The sequence below is a fragment of the Amborella trichopoda genome, chromosome 11, assembly GCF_054954075.1.
Source record: "Amborella trichopoda isolate Santa Cruz 75 chromosome 11, AtrichopodaSantaCruz75HAP2 v2.0, whole genome shotgun sequence".
Lineage (NCBI taxonomy): Eukaryota > Viridiplantae > Streptophyta > Magnoliopsida > Amborellales > Amborellaceae > Amborella > Amborella trichopoda.
Window position 1 is genome coordinate 43078841 of NC_142346.1, and position 20837 is coordinate 43099677.

The 20837-nt window shown below is 36.7% G+C and overlaps 1 protein-coding gene across 25 annotated transcripts in view; it reads left to right on the plus strand.

The window, feature by feature from the left end:
- The first annotated feature begins 5320 nt into the window (after window positions 1-5320).
- LOC18448270 (CHD3-type chromatin-remodeling factor PICKLE) overlaps window positions 5321-20837 on the plus strand; it is a 43774-nt gene continuing 28257 nt past the window's right edge. For 23 of the 25 annotated variants that reach the window (XR_016044885.1, XR_016044886.1, XR_016044888.1 and 20 more), the window contains exons 1-10: window positions 5321-6156; window positions 8088-8263; window positions 12210-12330; window positions 12787-12837; window positions 13605-13748; window positions 13844-13992; window positions 14096-14528; window positions 14886-14983; window positions 15087-15386; window positions 20517-20581. Coding sequence is in view for 4 of the 25 variants with exons in the window: in XM_011630330.3 (XP_011628632.2) it covers window positions 5877-6156; window positions 8088-8263; window positions 12210-12330; window positions 12787-12837; window positions 13605-13748; window positions 13844-13992; window positions 14096-14528; window positions 14886-14983; window positions 15087-15386; window positions 20517-20581 (1817 nt within the window). In the remaining 21 variants the exon portion in view is untranslated. Of the gene's footprint in view, window positions 6157-8087; window positions 8264-12209; window positions 12331-12786; window positions 12838-13604; window positions 13749-13843; window positions 13993-14095; window positions 14529-14885; window positions 14984-15086; window positions 15387-20516; window positions 20582-20837 lie in introns of those variants that run through there. The other 2 variants (XM_088852438.1, XM_088852439.1) reach the window with 2 other exon arrangements.

The following is a 20837-nucleotide window of genomic DNA, read 5'->3' on the forward strand; positions in this document are numbered from 1 at the left end:
ACACAAAAAAAAAATCATAGAATTATCATGGACAAAATATATAATCATACGTGGACTACAATAAAGAGTAGACTAAATTGATAAAAAAATAGACACGAAAATCTTGAATAAGCGGAAAACCCTAATCCGCTAAAAAAACCCCAATTATTATAAGTTAACTAACTATAATCCAAAATTATTACAACCTAAGTAACTATAATATTATATACTGAAATTAAAATTGTTGGTTTAAATTTTATAATACAAATAATAACAAATCCAAAATATTTTATAATATCATCAAATTTAAAATGTATTATTGACAATAGTAAGAAAAATAGTACATTACATGACTTATAATGCAAAAATTAATAAATAAAATAAAAGAGTTGGTTATCAATCTAGAAATTATTATAATGTGTACCAATTTTCGAAATAATACTTTAATTTTTCAAAATTTTAAAATTTTAAATTTCTAGAATAAATTTAGTAAAAAAGATTGTTAGTAGAAAGAGAGAGATTTCAAATAGAATAAACCAGTGGTTTAAAAAACGGATCGGTGCCCTAGGGTGTATTATTACAACCTAACTAACTATACTATTACATCATTTATTCCTATGCTGTATTAAGAAATACTTGTTGTATTTATAAATATCTTTTATTTTTTTTGACAAAAAATATTTGTTGAATTATCTTTTTATTTTTTGCTAAGAAAAATATGATACTTGTTGTATTACTTTTTATTTTATTTTTTGACAAAAAAATTATGAAGATGTTGTACTACATTTTTTATTTTGTATTATCTTTTATTTTATTTTTGACAAGAAATACGTTATATTACTTCTTCTTTTTTTTTACTAGAAAAATAAAAAAATGTATTTTTTTTTACCAAAAATGCTTGTTGTATTACCTTCTTCTTCTTTTTTCCTTTTATTTTTTTTACAACAGATTTTTTTTCTTCTATTTTTTTATTTTTTTATTTTTTTTACAACATAAATTTTTTTCTTTTACGATTTTAAAAAATAAAAATAAAGCCCCAAATGGTATTTTTTTCCTTTTATTTTTTTCACAACATGATTTTTTTTCTTTTACGTTTTTTAAAAATAAAAATAAAGCCCCAAAAGGGGAATTGCGCTGGAGAGGAATCAAGGGTGTGCAAGCCAAAAAATCCGTAGAGCTAACATTTTCTACCTATTTGTCACATTATGTTTACAATGCTGTAATAAATATATACATGTTATTAGTTATGTAACTCTAACTTTGTCCCACATCGAAAGACGGGAGCACTGAAATGCTCTTTTAATAAGAACACAATACCCTACAAACGAGATTAGAGAGATACGGGAGCGACGTGTCACACGTCAAGGCGTCTTCTCATGCGTGGGTTAGGCCTGCCATGTGTTTGTTAGCTTATCGCAAGTTAGAACTATTGATATTACGGACATTTCGATTCCGCGTCAAACGCGCTGAATTTATAAACCCACTGATCGCATAACCCAAATAAAATCTGGTACGGACCTTAAAGCGTATAGCGAGTTTATATAACTATTGAAAATCCGGACATTTCGGTTCTTTTATTTGGTACGGACCTTAAAGCGTATAGCGAGTTTATAACTATTGAAAATCCGGACATTTCGATTCCGCGTCAAACTTGCCGAATTTGTAAACCCAGTGATCACATAGCATTGCACACCCGAATAAAATCCGGACATTTCGATTCGGCGTCAAAAATGCCGAATTTGTAAACCCACTGATCACATAGCATTACACACCCAAATAAAATCTGATACGGACCTAAAGCGTATAGCGAGTTATAACTATTGAAAATCCGGACATTTCGATTCCGCGTCAAACTTGCCGAATTTGTAAACCCAGTGATCACATAGCATTGCACACCCGAATAAAATCCGGACATTTCGATTCGGCGTCAAAAATGCCGAATTTGTAAACCCACTGATCACATAGCATTACACACCCGAATAAACGAACGTGCCGAATTTGTAAACCCACTGATCACATAGCATTACACACCCGAATAAATCTGATACGGAATAAGCTTACAGCGAGTTATAACTATTGAAAATCCGGACATTTTGATTCCGCGTCAAACGCGCCGAATTTGTAAACCCACGGAGCGAGTTATAACAATTGAAAATCCGGACATTTCGATTCCGCATCAAACGCGCCGAATTTGTAAACCCACTGATCACATAGCATTACACACCCGAATAAAATCTGATACGGAATAGCTTATAGCGAGTTATAACTATTGAAAATCCGGACATTTTGATTCCGCGTCAAACGCGCCGAATTTGTAAACCCACTGAGCGAGTTATAACAATTGAAAATCCGGTTTGACAATTGAAAATCCGGTTTGACGCCGAATTTGTAAACCTACTAAGCGAGTTATAACAATTGAAAATCCGGACATTTCGATCCCGCGTCAAACGCGCCGAATTTGTAAACCCATTGATCACATAGCATTACACACCCGAATAAAATCTGATACGGAATAGCTTATAGCGAGTTATAACTATTTCCGGATATTTTGATTCCGCGTCAAACGCGCCGAATTTGTAAACCCACTGATCACATAGCATTACACACCCGAATAAAATATGATATGGAAAGGAGTTTATGTTGGGTGGTCGAGCAAGTGCGGTAACAATCAGATTGAAAAACATGCTTTGTCTGACATACTGTGCCATGTTTGATGGGCTCGTTTTCTCCTGCACAAAACAACCGTTTCTTTGGCCTCTTCGAGGAGTTTCGATTCACTGGCTTCTCTTTTCGTTTTTTTTATTTAATTTCACAATAAAATAGGAGAGAAGATTCATTGGGTTCCTTTGTGAACTAGAAAAAGTTTATATAAAGTTGTAATTTTAAAATGTAGAATTACGGATGCCCCTAAAAAATCCATCGAAAAAAGTTATTTTAATGTTGAAAAACCCTCTAATTGATCATCTTGACCTCGAGATATATAAATATGACAAAAACAAAAAAAAAAATGGCATCTCATAAATAGTGCATCTCGTAATACATTATATTGGCCGTCCATTTTTAATATTTTTTTATATTTATAGATCTATTTGATTTTAACCATTTTTTAAATTTAAAATTTTATAATTAGATATAAAAATAGACTTGGAGATAATTTTAATAATTTTTTATTCCAAAATTACATGTTATGATAAAATTTGGAGCTACATCATAATTGGATTGTTCAAGGTCAATTGGATTGTTTAAGGTCGCAACCCAATAGAAACCACACCCAAAATCATCATAATTCTAGTAATTAAAGGAGGGAGATCCTAAGGAGGCGCTATAAAAACCTCTATAGGCAGCACCTAGATGTGCAAAAGGGAACAATCAATGCAAACGATATGTCAAATTTTTAAAAGTATGTAATCTCTATCCTCCTATATTGTGCTTTTTTTTCTATTATATAGTGACACCTTAATAGGAATGACTACGTGAAAAGAAAGTATATATTGTGTATTAGGTTAATATGAAAGATATATATTGTAATCGCTATATATGTATATATGGGAAGGTCGATACAATAACTTGTATGTTATGGTTAATTTGAGTATAATTTAGATGTATATGATTTATTTTTATTTTTTTTATATGTAATTTGTCAATAAAGACAAATATGTACATTCATATCAATTAATGGACATGATAATCTTCTTTATAGTTTAGGTGTATGTGATTTATTTTTATTTTTTTTATTTATATGGACATGAGTCTCTTCTGATAAACCTGAGATTCTTTGCATACAAGAGCTAGGATTAAAAAAACAAAAAAAAGCTATATACATTATAAGAAATTGAAACTCACTTTAGCTCCCACTCCTCCGTGTGGGCTTTTCTGAAAAGGCAAAATACTGTATCACCCTCTATTTCTTTGAGAAAAATTGGAGCCTCCTTTCGCATTGTTTTTCTTTCCATCATATCATGCTATTTTTTATGGGAAAAAAATTTATATAGAGCCGAGGCTCTAAACAATCAAATTAGAGCCCACCTCAAATTTTGTATTAGAAAAAGTTGTTTTAATGTCCAAGTATCCTCAAATTAATCATCTTGATATCAAGATGCATGGATATGAGAAAATAAATAAATTTCGAGTTTTGGAAATAGTGCAACTTGTGACACATCTTTTGACTGTCAATTTTCAAGTTTTCACATGTTTGCTCGATCTATACTATTTTTTAAGCTCGAAAATTTATAATTAGACATGAAAATATATTTAAGGCTATCACAAAGATTTCCAGTACTAAAACCAAATTTCTTGACACCGTTTGAAGCTTGAAACTGTTTGAAGGTGCGCTACTTTGATTGTTTAGGGCTTGGGCTCTATACAAAATACGCCCTTTTTTAAGCCAATTTCTTCGTTCCTCATTCAAATTCTTCCCACCCCTTGTGTGTATCTCTTTGGAAATCACTAGATGCCCAATTTCTTCATGTGTCTCCAAAATTCTTCTCACTTTTTAGAAACTTAAAATTAAATTACTAAAAAATTAAAATTAAATTACTAAAACTTGTTTAAAATTTCACCAAGTAGAATGAGCATTCGAACCTGGTGATTCTATTCATTCAATAAATCAAAGAAAATCCCTAATAATTTGCTGAAATTTTACATAAACTTTTTTGGGCGAGATGCTAGAATTGTTGAAGTTTTACCTGTAACTTGATGAAAACAATTTAAATTTTTCCAGAGACGGTGGGAAATCCATTGTTCCATCAAATTTGCAAGTCATTAGGTTTCGACGCTCTCTTAACTTCATCTTTCCAAGTCTTTTCATCTCTTCATGTTCTCAAAGGTTACATATTTTTGATAAAATAGTAAATATTTATAATTTAATAATATTTTTTTTTGAACCTCAAAATTTAGATTTTCAGACAAAAATAGCAAACTTCTTTTTTTATTTTTTCAAGATGGGATCAACCGAAACCGGCCGATTCACTTATCTGGATTGCCCATTTACCGATCTGGACAAATCTCCTAGACGATCAATTGGTTCAAACGATCCAGCTTTTTCACAACTAATTTAAAATAATATCAAATTGATCTCTTAATTTTTGAATGGTAAGATCTAAGTGTTAAAAGACTTATAATATTTCAAATAACCATCTTATTAATCAACATTGGACCATAAGATCTGTGATCTTAACAAAGATATCGAGCTGTTATCTCAGTGAAGGAATAAGTAAACACTTTACTCCTGCGGCGTCAAATGAAACCAGCTTAAAAAAAGTTTCAAAAGCGGTGCACGTGGTACGAGGACAGGGTGTTGGGAAACACGCGGTAATATCTATCTCCTGCCCTCTTTCTCCCTCTAAAAGCTCTCTCTCTCTACAACCAGTTTCCTTCTCTCTCTAAACTTTCTCTCTCTCAAAAGACGTAGTCTTTCTCATCTTCCCGTTCAACTGTCACTGAAAAGTACACTGACCCACATTAACGATCAAAGCTTTCTCTCTCCTCCAGGCCTTCCCGCTCTTTCTCTCTCTCTCTACATTCCTTTTTCTCTCTCCTCCTCCCCTGTCCTTCTCTCTCCTCCGCCGTCTCCCTCCAGTTCGTTTCTCTCTCTAGTTCTGCAAGGGCCTACAGAAGATAAACCTATTATTACTGGAAAACCCATATTTTGTCATTCTCTTTCTCTCTCTAAACTCCGCTGTGCATGGGGCCAAATTTCTAAGTTTTCTCTGGTTTCCATTTTCTCTCTCTTGAACTCTAATCTCTGCTTACACGAACACCCATCTCTCTCGGTATAGAGCCCAGGTTCCCAGAGTTTTTCTTCTCTCCGAGTAAAATTTCGTCTTTGGTCTACTAAATCCGCTCTCTTTTCGTCTCTTACCTTCATGCACTAGCAATAGAGAGGGAACCGGGCTCTAATGGCTCCTTCTTCCTCTTCTCTACCCAACAAGGTGGCGCCAGGTGACTCTATTCTCGTCTACTGGGATGGAGATCGAAAGTGGTATGGTGCAGAGGTTGTTTCAGTCCGTGAAAACCTGGATTGTGAGGTGGTTTATGAGGATGGGGAATCCGAGGTTTTGAACCTTGGAGATGTGAAATACATGATGAGGAAGTGGAAGTCTTCGACTAGAGAGAGAAAGAGCAGAAGGGGGGGAGACCATGGCCTTCTCTCTGTTCAGGAAATGCTTTTCAGCATGGGTAGGTTTTTGTTTTTCCACCCTCCTATAACCTGTTATTTTACTGTTTTCCTAATTATATAATTGGCACTTGTCGAATTAAATTTTGTTTCTTTGTTGTTTCAAGAAAATTAGATGGTACTTATAAGGGTTTCTTCTGTGAAATCGTAAGTTTAGGTTAAAACTTTTACTTATGCCTTTGGGTTAGTATGAAAACATATGCATTTTGATCTTTTATCTATATACATTGCTTCATACGGAAACTGATCTGTATGGAATAAGACAACTTAGGGTTCTTTAAGGGTTTTTGAAGTTTCTGTGATTAGGGGCATGTAAAAGAGGAAGTTTGCATTTTTTCTCCTAATTAGAAAGCTTTTATTTTGTTTTAGTGGGGAAATGATGAAATGTTGGAAATGATGAGAACTCCATGCGTGTTTAAGGTTTTTAATGTTTGAGTTGAATAATATTTTCCTGGAAAGAACCTCTATTTATACTAGTCTCTAGGGTTTTTCTTTCAAATTTTTATAATATTTATTATAAAAAAACAGTTATTAGAGCTTGTCTGAATGTCCACCCAAACACCTGGAAAGAACGTCTATTTATACTAGTCTCTGGGGTTTTTCTTTCAAATTTCTATAATATTATTATAAAAAAAGATTTCTTAGAGCTTGTCTGAATGTCCACCCGAACACCTCAAGTGCAACAACTTTGTGGGTCGAAGAAAGTCCATATTCATTTATTTATATGATATATAAGAATGGATGCGGTTTCTATGCGGCCAGCCTGCATATTGTAGAAATGCGGGCTTGGCAATAAATATATTTTTTAAATATAATTTGATCTTAAATTTTGGAGAATATATAATCTTTAACATGCAGATCATGAATATGAAAAATAAAATAAATTGAAAACTAGAAATAATAATTACATCAAGAAAACATTTGGACTGTTTGTTACACTTATTTTTAGATGGACCACCTATTTGTATCCATCTTTATGATGGATGCTTTATAGACTGCATATTGTAGAAATGCAGTCCAGCCCGCATGAAACAATTTTGCTATAAGAATGCATCCATATCAAGAAAGAAGTAATCCAAGCAGACAAAGTTCAGAACGACAAACTACCTCAGGAGTAACTTAGTGAGTCCCACAGGCATAGAGTCCATTGTAGGTTTCAAAGTAAAAAGAATTTATAACAGAATACCCACAAAGCTAACGAAGGGGCGCAAGCTGATTGAAGCTTGAGAAACTTAGTTATTGACAGTAGCCAATTCAATTTGTTCTGCAATTGAAAAGTTAACGAATGACCACCAAGCTAACAAAGGGGCACCAGCGGGCCCAGACAGTCGTGAACCCTAAAGGTGGCCTGCCCAAATTGAGGCAACAATGACATGAATTTAGTGCATGCAGTTATCTTCAATTAAGTATAATATTGCAGGGCCAACTAATGGTTCTTATCATGCATTCATCTTCATTGATATTATTTTTTCCTGGAAATATTGTATTAGATATAATACATATGTCATTAACATTATCTTTATAAAGCATGTCAACTGATGTAAGCTTTGATACGTACTTGAAAAGACTACTTAGCAAACCGTTTCTTTGGTAGGTACTTATGCTAAGTTCACTGTATATGCTAACTTCGTTTCGACACTTGGGTTTTGCTATGTACACTGCTCGGTTACACGATGAGATACGAGAGAATCTCCAGAGAGGATTACCATACAATAGTGCAACTCTTGTCTTGTTCTCTTGACATGTATATGAGTGTTCATGTATTTACAAAACACACACACACACACGCATACACACATACTCTGCAATGTAGTAACAAATGTCAAATGTTTTTGTCCGGGATATTTGGGGGCTTCCAATTTTCTTCTTAATATGGTAATGCCCCTTTCATAAGAGATCTTTGTTTGTTCTTTCAATCCATTTAACTTTTCAGAGGATAGGATTCCACCATCAGTTGCATTTGAGAAAGATCTAGGTTGGTGGAAACAATGGCATGATAGAGTCTCGAAGGATGTTAAAAGCATGAATATTCGGGGGACCATGAATGCTGCTCTAGAATTTGCATTGCAAATAAAACCAGAAATTTTGTTGCCCTGGTGGGCCACGAATGTGAGTATTTGTTTCTCTCTTGAACATTTTCTTCATCTTTATCAGCAATCAAATAGGAGTTATTGCTTTAAAATACAATGATTATAAGCTATTTGTGACTGCTTAACTATAAAATTTCCAACAATTTCTCATGGAAATTCCATAACTAAGATCTTTAACTTTAGTTGTTTGGTTGGAGAGCATATTCATTCTATAGGTATGTTATACTGTGTTACTAGGAGATTAGCTTAATTTTATTCATTTAATTCAAGATTGTTCTTGGAGTATCTCTTACGAGTTTTGTTCCATCATATTTCATTCTCACCTGTTGCTTTCCATGAAGTGAGCAATTCCACTGATGCTTATTTCTTTCTTGTTTATAGTTTTAATACATTGCTTGACTTTCATGGTTTTGGAATATTGTTTCTCATGTTGTTATTGAGTTGTTTAGGATTTTGTGTGATGTCTGTCTTTCTCCATGATAAACCTAATCAAATACAAACAGGGGCATTATTTGCAGTGAGATTTCAAATGACTTCAGTCGGACCTTTGTCCCAGACCCTTGAGTCCAAACTGCCATAGATACCTATGTTCTATCCAATAAGTTGTACAGTTATTAATCTTCTAGACCTTCCTAAAACGACCCCTTTTTATGGAGGATTTTTCTAGTTTTTTAAAATTTTCACGATTGTTGAATTTTTATGTGCAACCAAATAGGTATGGCATGGCTATTTATTAGTTTACCTTTGATCCTCCTCCATATATCATTTCTTTGAAGGCCAGAATCAAGTCCTTACCTGACCATACTTGATGTTTAAAGTCTGATATAGCTGGTATCATCCTAGATTTTGGTACACCCTTCCATTGATTGAAAATATCTGAAAGAATATTTTGACGTTTGTCTTCCTCTAGTTGCCCATGCTTTTACCTAGAATTTTTAATTACCCAAATTACCCTATGGCTCATTTGATAACTGGAACGCCAAAACCAGAAGATGTAAGTTCCAATTTTCTGTAGTACTTCCATGTTTGTAGATTGGAATTGGGAAGTGCTGCTAAAGAGCAAGCTTTAGGAAGTTCTGGGTTCTCAGAAATTGAGAACCTGCTGCTCCATCCCCCTCATGGGAGTCCACTTTTTTTTTTGGAAGTTCGCCATTTTTTTGTCTCCTTTGCTTCCCGGTGTTCTTTCTCTAACTCTGTTCTCTCTCTAACAATGTGCTTTCGCTCCTTAATTCCTCACTCTATTCTCTAACCATGTTCTTTCTCTCTCGAATTCCTCTGTCTTTCTCTAAGAGTGCCCTTGATCTCTATTCTCTCCCTCTAATATCTTTTTCTTTAACGCCTCTCTCTCTAACCATGCTCTCTCTAACTGTCTCTACGCATACCCTTTCTCACTCTTGCATACCCTTTCTTCCCATCTATGTCCTCTCACTCTCTCTAATCACCCCTTTTCTCTCTCAAACTCTCAATTTTTTATTAACTCCTGTCTCTAACAGTGCCCTTTCTTTCTTGTACTCCTTTTCTAATTTTGTCCTCTTTCTAATTGTGCCCTTTCTTTCTCTACACCATTCTATATCTAAACGTACCGTCTCTCTCTAAATCTATCTTCTCTTTAACTGTGTCCCTTTTCTCTCTCCCTCTCTAACTGTGGCCTCTGTTTCTCTAACCTCCAAATGTGCCACTTTTGTCTCTAACATTGTCCTCTCTCTCTCTTCCAGCTCTAATCTTTGTGTACCTTTCTTAGATCACTGCAATGCCTGTTCTCTATATTTGAGAACCTCTACAGTAGTTATCTTACAAATATTCTTCTAGATATTAACTAGTCCAGCTTCCAAGGGACTCAAACTTCCAGGTTCGAGCGAATGACAAGATTCTAGTTGCTAATCGTGTCCCTAAGATCTAAAACATTTGAGGATTCCCAAAATCTTGATTTCCTATACAATTGTACGAAACTTATTCAAATTCTAACATTCCCAAAATTCCCTTATTTTATTTTTAAAATCGATGAGTTGCCCTAATTCCTTGTTTGAGTCTTTGTCTTCTCTTTTCTGTCTCAACCTCTTCCATTATATTTCTCTCCCTAGTAGTGTACATAGTTTTCCTATTCTTCCCTCTGTGATGGAATTACACTGTAAAGTTAAATGTCGTAAAAGATCCCCCATAGTTCTTCACTCCAACAACTTTCGTCCAACTTTAAAAATTGCCCTCCGTTGTCTAAGTACCAAGTCTTATGTCGAGTTTGTGGATCAAGCAGTGCCAAGCTATGCGTTTGGCAAGGATGAAAGCTGTCTTCTCTGCTTGCATATTTGAATCACTAAATGGTTCTTCACATATTCTCACATTGGTCTTATGGTCAATGTTATCATATTCACCTCACTTTGGCCAAGACGACCGAAGTTTTCAGCTTCAGGCCCTCAAGTAAAGTGAAGTGAGTCCCTTCTCTTTTAAAAACTGAATATATTATTGGAAATTTTAAAATTAGCCCAAATAAATTTAAATTTTAATAATACTATCCCAAAAACATATAAATTCTAAAAAAGTAGCTCTGGACGATACATATTCTCACAAAAGACACCTATTATATTAGGAATTTGGAAAAGTGGCTTGTTATATACACTTTTTTTTGTTTTTAAATACACCGAAGACTAGCCTGCCGGAGAGACGAATTACTTCCTTTTTCTGACCAAAATGAAGAATCGTCTGCAGCAAAACTGATAGCATTGCTTGTTAAATAAAGACGTGCACATGGACTAATCTTAGTGATATTAGCTAAAAAATGAGAAAATAATAAGGGAGTGGGAAGGGTTCCATTGAGTACTGTTTGCTTCATCATCTAGCAGATATGTTTACAGCCGTCGCCTAGGTGCTGGCCTTACTACGAGTAGTAGGCTTAAAGAGTCCATTTTGAGAAAAATGTTTTGAAAAATTAGAGTTCCATAATATCATTTTTCGGAAATGGGTGGATAGAAGCAGTAAAAGAAGAAATCTATGGGACGAGGCTCAAGATCTTTTGTCCTCACCTGTATTTTATCGCCTCTTGAAAGGGCGTTTCAGGTTATCACAGGAAATATTAATATCTGGAATGTCTCAAACAATTAGGTTATAGGGATTCTACTGGGCTTGTACTATGAACCTGGAGTTGGACTTCAGGTGGGCCTTAGATGGCCCATAAAGTAGGCTTTAATGGGTGTTATTGTGGCTTGAAATTGGATCGGCCCATGGAACCGATATAAACTGCAGGAGTGCAATGCTGGAAATAGAGGGATATGGCCTACTATTTTGGGATTAGGGATTATGTTTGCAGGACGTAGGGATGATTATCTTGGAAATAATGTTTATGGTATTGAGATCTGGGACTACAGTCCCAGAGATAATGACAATGGTTCTGTGATCAGGGACCATGATTGTGGTAAATAGGTACAGTGGTGATGGTATCAGGGACTTGTGGTTGAATGAAGTAGGAGCTGTGGTTCTCGAAACAGGGCTTCTGTCGCAAAAATAGTGATTATGATTCCTGAATAGGGCCTTTAGTTTATGGACTAGGATCTATGGTGTTAGAATGGGGCCCATGGTGCCAGAATAGGATTAGGACCTATTGTTTTGGTTAAGAAACATACAAACTTCAGGTTTTTGCATGGATAAAGAGTGAAAGGGATTCGATTTCTTAGGTAGCCTTACTTAAACAGTTTATTTTAATGGTTGCAAAGATTAGATTGAGGATTACCTCTCTTTAGAAGTTTTCATCATTTTAATGACATCACAACATGAATCATATAATTGGTAAGTGTGACTAAATTATTTTCTGGTCTATCAATGTCAATTTATTACATTGTGCATAAAAAGCGCTTTGAGCCTCTTATGTGTCATGGATGTTTTCTTGCCTAGCTTTAATTCTATTCTACTATGATATCCTTTTTGTCCCTTCTAAGTGGTTTTGGATTTGACATGGGATAATATATCTTGTACAGAGTGAAGACTGGAAAATGCGCTTGCGCACTGCCTCTACAGTTGCAGAAGCACAATTAGTTGTTAGGGATTTGCAGTTCAAGGCTATTGATTGGTTTCATGCCAGGGAACTTTTTACACTTGGTAATGCTACTCTCTCTTCTCTCTGTTTTCCCCTCTTAAATTGACTCTGTAGCCTGCCAACCATGCCCAACAGCCACTGACTTTCACCCACATTTTGAGCTTGAATGCCGGCAACCTAGATGCTGCTTTATTGGTATCATGTGCAGATTGATATTTCTTTACCGCATTTAGGCCCTAAACTATGTTGATAATCATGATAGGCTTTGAATTTGCTACTTGATAGGCTTTGAATCTGTTAGTTTCTTTGTGTGCTGTTGCTACATTTTGTCATGTTTATCTTTGCAGTTCACATGCACACGGCTATGTGCAATAGTGTTCATTCACATTTGAATATAGATCTATGCAAATATGTATAATGCACTAAAGAGTGCTATAAGAAGTAGATTTTTGTGGCCTTCTGGAAGATTTCGTTCTAAGTTTTTTGTTTTGTCTCATCTTTGGTTCCATTTGGTGCAGACATCACGAGAAGTGGGAATGAAGCAAATGGGACTCAAAACCCTGACCATGGTAAGTTCCGTAATCTAATTGATGCTAATGTTGTTGAGGCCAAACCTTTGGAGGTTTTCCATAACTTGGCAACCTTCAAATTTCTGAAGTTCAAAACTTGCTTCAAACTGCAAATGGCAATGGAACTGGTCCAAAGCTTTTGGAAAGCGGTAAAATGTGCTTCAAAGCTCTCTATTGCCAGTTGACTATTGTTTGTGTAATGATGTTTTGCCATCTGGTTCCATGTGCCAAACGATTTCGAAAACATGGGTCTGTAAACACATAAATCCTAGTGGTAATTTATCCAATTGTGTGTCTGTTCCAAGAGGTTGGTCACCTTGGGAGGTAAAGTCAAGATTCTAATGCGTATTTTGTATATTGCACACTTTGTTTACAGGCTTGCTATTGTCCTAATGTGAGAATCTTCTAAACGGAATATTTGTTATATTTGCATTTTGGTGATTGCTTGATGCTTTCATTGAAGCCTGTGAACACAGAGAGAGAGAGAGAGAGAGAGAGAGAGAGAGAGAGAGAGAGAGAGAGAGAGAGAGAGAGAGAGAGAGAGAGAGAGAGAGAGAGAGAGAGAGAGAGAGAGAGAGAGAGAGAGAGAGAGAGAGAGAGAGAGAGAGAGAGAGAGAGAGAGAGAGAGAGAGAGAGATTCCCCTTCATTGGCCTGTGTGGACCCTGATTGACAACAGTTCTTCATATTCTGTTGGATTGTAGTATACTTTCCCTGATGTGTCACTTGGGGCATCCACTTTAATACATTTATAATGGGCTGGGTATAGGAGATCCTTCTGATGCTGTGGGTGTGAGTTGCAAGGCATGTCCCCAAGACGGTGTGAATGGGGAAAAGAAGCACCCCAAGTTGGAAAATAATGGTTTTCTGAAGAGTTGCTGTACTGCTGTAAGTGCCATTGATGTCAATATAGGTATGTTCCTATGACAATTTTAGAGCTTACAAATTGATTAAGGGAGCCGTTCTTTTATTGCAAATTTGAAATTAATAGTGTCCAATGTGTTGTAGAACATTTACCTAGGCTTTCTCCGAAGCGCTTGCGCAATAAAGTTGTCGAACTTGGTGCAGTGGCTAGTCCCACTCGCCGAAGATCCATTAGGCTTCAAGGAAAGCTGCCCTTGACCGAAGGCCCAACCTCTCCTAAACGTATACGAAAGGTTAGACCTGTCGTGATTTCTTATTACTTGTGATAGATGCCTCACTTTTTCTTTGATAATATTTGAATTTGTTACCAGATGTGCTTTCACTTGGTATTTGCAGGCAGATACCCCAGAGAGCTCAATTGCCTCAGATTCAACTTCATCTAGTGCAGTGGCAGAAAATTGCTCAGAGTTAAGTGAGATTCACGACCATTCAGATTCAGGATGCTCAACTGATGATGATCCTGGTCAGTTTCCAACTAGGGGACCACTAACGAGATTAAGATCTCTCAAAGGCCATGATAAGTCTAAGAACAATATGAGGAGGGGTAGTAGATCTTGTGTTGTTAGAGCCTCCGAATCTTTAGATGGGACTGCTATGAAGACCAAGCAAAGTCAACAACCAAGTAGGGGACCAGTGACGAGATTAAGATCTTGCAAAGGTGAGGATAAGATGAACAGAACTGTTGGGAAGATCAACAGATCTTGCAATGTAAGAGCCCCCAAATCTTTAGATGGGAATGCTGCGGAGACTTGTGGAAATGATGGAGGAGGTATCTATCATATTTCCTTGGTTTCCTTAATTGGTTTCTCGTCTTGTATTATTTGGTTCTTCATTGATTGGATTTGACGTTGCACGTTACTGCTAGACTTGCGTTTTTTTTTTTTTTTTTGCTTTGAGTAAGCTTGGCATTTTGGTGTGAAACTAACTGTGAATTTGCTCTTTTTATCCGGTGCCGGTATGCTATTCTTCCCTTTGATATGGTATATTGGTGTTGATATCTTGCTCCTTTCTTTCTACAGAATTTGGTTTTAAATATATCTACATTTGAGAAATTTCTGTAGCATGTGCTTTCCAATTTCATATGATATAATATTGCCTAATATCATGAATACACTTGACCCTGTAGCTGAAGAGGTCATCCCTACCAATGAGACTACCCATGAATTTGCTGCCGGCATTGCCTTTTCTGGATCTTCTGATGGTTTCATTTGTTATGTTTGTCAGGTTTGCATGCATAGTTACCGTTTTGTGGTTTGTTTTTGTTGATATGTATTTTTTCCAGGTCTATTTTCAGTCTTATTGTCCTTTCTGGTCTTTCTTTAATTAGATTGATGGGGGAAATGATCTCTTGCTTCTATGCGATGGGGACCGCTGTGAACTATCATTTCATACCTTCTGCCTCTATCCTCCCTTACCAGTGGTTCCTGAGGGAGATTGGCTTTGCCCTCATTGTGTTGCTTCTTCTTCAATGTCATTGGGTCATCGTAGATGTGCCAAACCCTTGAGCCGGCTGAAGATCCAGAGTATTGTTGGTCGAAAGAGAAAACTTGTTGACCCTATGAATAATGTTATTCATGATCTGTACTTGGTTAAGTGGAAGGGGTTTTCACACCATCATGATACCTGGGTATGCTATATAGTTTATCTTTTGGACCATCTTTTTCTTTTCCTTATGGCTGCCCATCTAACTTTCGAGTGATTGGATTGTTTTGCTTTGAATTTGATGACTCTTTTGGTGGCTGTCATGTAAACGCTAAATATTAGTTTTGAATCACTTGATTGAGTTAATTAATGGGAACTGTTTGGTTATCTTTGCCATATACGTTCAAATGGTCTTTTCTGTAAAAAGGTGGCGTCATACTAACTTATAAGTTATAACTTAGGTTTTACAAAAACCCTCCAGATGCGGGTTATGGCATCCCCCATTTGCAGTCCTCAGAAGCGTAGAATAAAACAAGAAGAAAGAAAAAGAAAAAGTCCCTTGCTTACAAAAAGCATACAGAAGAAAGATTGCAGTTAGAAGGAGAGAATAATTGGGAAGCAAAGGTAAGGATAAGGGAAAAGATGGAGAGAGAAAGGATGAGTGAGATAGAGATGAAGATGGAGATGGTGGAGAGATGACGTGGGAGGGGAGAGAAAGTAAGAGGTGATGGAGAGAGAAATTAATGGGAGGAGAGATAGAGAGAGGTGAGTGAGAGATAGAGTTAGAAAATGGGGGGAGGGATAGGGATGTGTTTTTGGTAGACGCCCCACATGTCGGTGCTCTACCCAAAATCTGAAAAATGAAAAATTGAGAAACCTAAGTCCCATGCTGCCAGCCAATGTAAAACTGCACTTGGATGGTTGTGGATGTTCCAGAAGTCCCTTGTTTTTCTAGTGAATTAGCTGCCAAAGTTTGTCTACTGCCAGGTATGATGCAATCGGACTCAAACTTGCCCACATAAATGGGCAATATGATCAAACATATGGGTTAGTCACTAAAGAGGTTGTGATGTGCACGTTGCCCGGGATATAACATTTCTGGAGTCAGTGTCGTTGAGCAAGTGCTTCCCCTAACTCAGAGTGAAGCTCTTAAGAGCTTCGAGGAGACCATTTCCTTCCATCGAGTTTGAATTGCCAAAGCCAATGTGGGAGGCGAAAGTGATGGTCATTGACTCCCTTCAGAGTCTTTGAAAATTCCACATGCACCAAATGGACCCAGGTTCCCCAAGGAGCATCATTGACCTTGATAATCCCTTGAGGAGGGGGGAGTCCATGCTTTGATTGTGCAAGTTTGTGTCTTTTGGATTGTATTGTCCTTCCAATTGGATTCATAGTCTGTTTTGGTGAGTCCCTTAAGTAGCTTGCGGTTTTTCGCCCAGGAAATCATTAGAACTCTTGCTCTCTCTGCAGTGGAAAAATTGCTGCTTTTGGCTTCTTGGAAATATAGATCCAAAATGTTGGCGTCATTGTCTTACAAAATTCTCTGAATTGATTGTTAAGTGCAGACACCATGAAAATCTGAATATTACTTACTGTAGTCTTTCAACTAGGGGCTCATGCCTGAAAAGCCTCTGCATATCCATATGCAGGATGCGTGAATTGCTTAAAGCGGACAGCCTATGAGGCTGCAAATGATTTTATTATACTTGTGTATATGTGGGTTGGAAGAATATGACCCCCCTTAATGGAAAATACAAATGGCTAAACAACTTTAGAGATATGTTGGGTACCATGCTCTTCATTCTTCGGAAACTCTTTTGATGGAGGTCAATAAATTGACTGAAGAAATGATCTTGGAAATTTTGTGAAGGATTTGTGTTATGGAAGACCAAGACTGTGCAGGTAGACAATGGTCAAAAGCTAGATTTCTCATTGCGCAGTATTATACTTGTTTCTATTTAAGGTTGAAATCTGATGGGGAAACTAGGATAAGCCTGGTGTTGTTTGTTGAACCTTTTCAAATTTAGAGTTAGATGTTGGAGGTTCTTCGGTGCTTAATAACATGAGTATTGGGGTTTGTGGCCTCTAAAGGCCATGAGAGCATGTAAAGTCATTTATAGTGGATCATGCACTTTAGTGGGAGCGTTTTGTTTGGTGATTGACTAAGGGTTAAGTGGTCTGTGGCCCTGGCCATGCCCAAAACCCTTACTCTTGGGCTTACAGTGCTTTCGAAAGGTTTACAGAGGGAAAGCCCTTATTGAGGTCAGAGAGATGCTCAATGATGGTTTGTGGGCCAGAAGAGCTGTGTGGTCTCCTATATGCGGATGTAGGTCTGTGAGTGCGATGGCTAAATCCTCAACAAACTTCTGCACATCAATGTACATATGACAACTATATTAGAGGGTAGCAACCATGAAAGGGATACATGTACATCTGCTTATTGAGAGTCCCCCTAGTACTATAGTGTTATGTGTGTGACTTGCTCTTAAAGGGGGGTGTTGTCCACATTCCGGGACTATAGTGTTATGTGCGTGACTTGCTCTTAAGGGAGGGTGTTATCCACATTTTGGGACCATGGTTCCTTTGATTTGTGGCCCGTTTTGACAAGCCAATCATGAGCTCTGGTATAAAACTCAGTCATGGGTATCATTGGGTCGGATTGAGAAGACAGTCGTGGATCACGATAATTGTGTAGGATAGAGTGCCCTAACAGTAATTTGTCTTGACCCATTGATACCAGTCCACTGCTACATGTTATGTTTTCAATATTAAGAATGTTTTTGTCGGTTTTAGAACTTTCTTCAATATTTTTATTATTCATTTTAGCTGTAAAGTCCTAAAAATTGGTATTTATGTAATTCTTGTCATGTGAAGGGGCACATGTGGGGCTCTTGGATCCAGCCCCACCTACGTGCCACACCCAATGGGTGGGGTGTGGAGCTTGGGGCCCCACATGTCACCCATAAGTGTGGAACGAGCCCCCCACTCCTTCTCTCTCTCCTCTCTCTTAGTTTGCTCATTGTTTTTTATTATAAAATTAAAAGTTAGTTAAAACGAAATATTTTGAAAGGATATTGTATGCTTATTTTATGGGTGTTAGTTTTTGATAATATCTTTGACCAAAATATTTTGTTTTTGACTTCATACAATTTAATGAGAGATAAAGAAAATTCTTGAAGGATCTTTAAATTGGTTTTATCCTATTTTGATTGGAAGTGGATATAAATAAAAGGTTCAAGGGATAATGTCCCTAATATACCTCCCTAAATCATGATGTTTGACTTATGGGATGGATGACTCATGTTTAATTCTCTCTCAGTAAATTTCTATTGGTTAAGGTGAGTCCTAATTGGATAGGCATATATGTGGTGGTTGAGGTCTATATCTGGAGGCGACCCCCTTCTCACTATCTACTCAATTCCTTAGCCTCTCTCTTGATTTTCTCTCTCCTCCACCCACACACTCTCTTATCTCTCTAGTTAACAATTGTCATCTCTCTCTCTAGGTGACACGTCACCCCCATAAGGCATAAGGGTGGCACACATAACCCTGGTTAGATTTTTGAAGAGGGTGGCATGTCCAGCCTTAGAAAATGAGGTGCCTTTGTGGCATGCCCTAAGTGGTTTTAAAGAGTAATAGTTGAATACCTAATTTCTAGAACCTTAGATTTATGAGGTATTGCCTAAGGAAGCTCCTCGGCTCAGAAAATTCAACGAAGACCAATAAGATCAGAATATGCACCATCGGTCAGGAAAACTTTTGATTTTACAGTCTTGAGTTTCACATTGCGACTTCTTTCAGTGAGGCATTTCATTTATGCTTTTCAAAGGCAATGGTTTAGCCTATAGTTCTTGGAAATGCCTATTATTCCGATTCGCTTCAGAAATCGGAATCTCGAAATCATGTGTGCTAGATGATTCCTAATCTTGGAACCATTATTCAAACAATGAAAATCTTCGGAGGCATGATTCTCAATAATCGAAATCACGCTCTAATAAAATTGGAACAGTGATTCCTACTTTTAAGAATCAGTATCCCGAAATGTTGGAATTGAGTTTCCCACCTATCAGGAATAGGACATGACCCCACACCGTTCAATGGATTTCAGGATTGCGATATGACAAAATGGGAATCGCTATTCCTACATTAATGGAATCGTTGTCCACATCTATTTGTATCCGAAATTCCCACAATTCAGGAAGTGTGCACCAATTCTCTTCGGTAAATGAGTGAAGTATTTTGTGAGAAAAGAAGTAAAGTTTTACATTTTTTACAAGCTTGAAATCTAAAGTCCATATTTTTAGTACAGTTACCTCCGGCGACCATATTATGCAGATTGACGTCTTGTCAGCACTGCCACACGTTTGGGTTGCTACCCAAATGTCTTACCTTGAGATGGGGCTGCCACCCATATATTAATAAATTTGTTTAGTAACTTAACAAAGATTATTGTAAATAGATTCATCTCAAAAGTTTATTAAGGCTTTTGGCTCTCACAACATCACTGTCTCGAAACTCAAACCATGGGTATTTAACCTTGTACAAAAATTTAATATGATGCGAAAGGGTTTCTAGAACCCCGCCAGCAACATAGAATGGGTTCTTGGAGCTCCTCTGGCAGCATACAATTTATGAAGATATTTCATCCAGCATTTGTATTTGAATCTTTATTCTATATCATTAGAACTTGATTTGATGTTGTTCGAAACATTAATGAGTGCATCTAGGACCTGCATCTTTTGACAATTTGGATCTAGCTTCCAAACAACATGGATTTGCAATTCCTAAAAAATTGGAATCAAAGTCTTGCACACGTTGAATTGAATTGTTGTGCAACTATGAATAACAAATTCTGCGACATGGAATCTAGATTCCAAGCTTCCAGGAATCGAGATTCAAACAGTAATCTAGAACGAGTTTTGAGAAACTTGGAAACATGATTCCTATCTTCTAGAATCTTGTTTCTTCTTGGGAAGTGTGGAATTGCAAACCGTAATCGCGACCTTGGTACATGATTCGGGTAACTATAGTTTAGCCTATGAATCTTGCTTGCATTCTATGGGAGGTCTGAGTGGCCATACCCTCATTGTTCCATTCCAATTTATGCATTTTCAGTGGTGGGGAAGTTGGTTAGTTATATTGGTGGTTCTCTATCTCCTTTGATGGGTTGATGTGGTTTAGAGTGCTTTTCTTTTTGGACAAAATGATTTTAGGGTTGATAAACGACACAAAGAGTTGCGTAATATTTGTATCATGAAAGAAAACTATTTGTATATAATTCGTCATGTTATTCTTTTGTAGAATTTTACTGCAATGGACCTTGTTTCTTTCTCAGGTTCCAGCTGATTGGATTTCACAAGTGCATCGTTTACGTGTGCAGAGCTTTCTACAGAAACGCTTGTACGCTTGAGTGCCTTCTTGATCGTTCAAAGACTATATTCTCTGCTATTTTCTTTGCTGGCATGCTTTTTGGTCAACGTTGTTTTTCTTAGATATTTGAGGCTGTAAATTTGAGTTCATTTTTACTCGAGTCATTTACTTATTTGGTTCGATTGTATTATGTTTTCTCACAGATTGTTTTGTATGGTGTTGTACTCCAGATGCCTTATTGTTTAATTTATTGCGTCCATAATTTGTATTGGAGTTTCTTTTTATT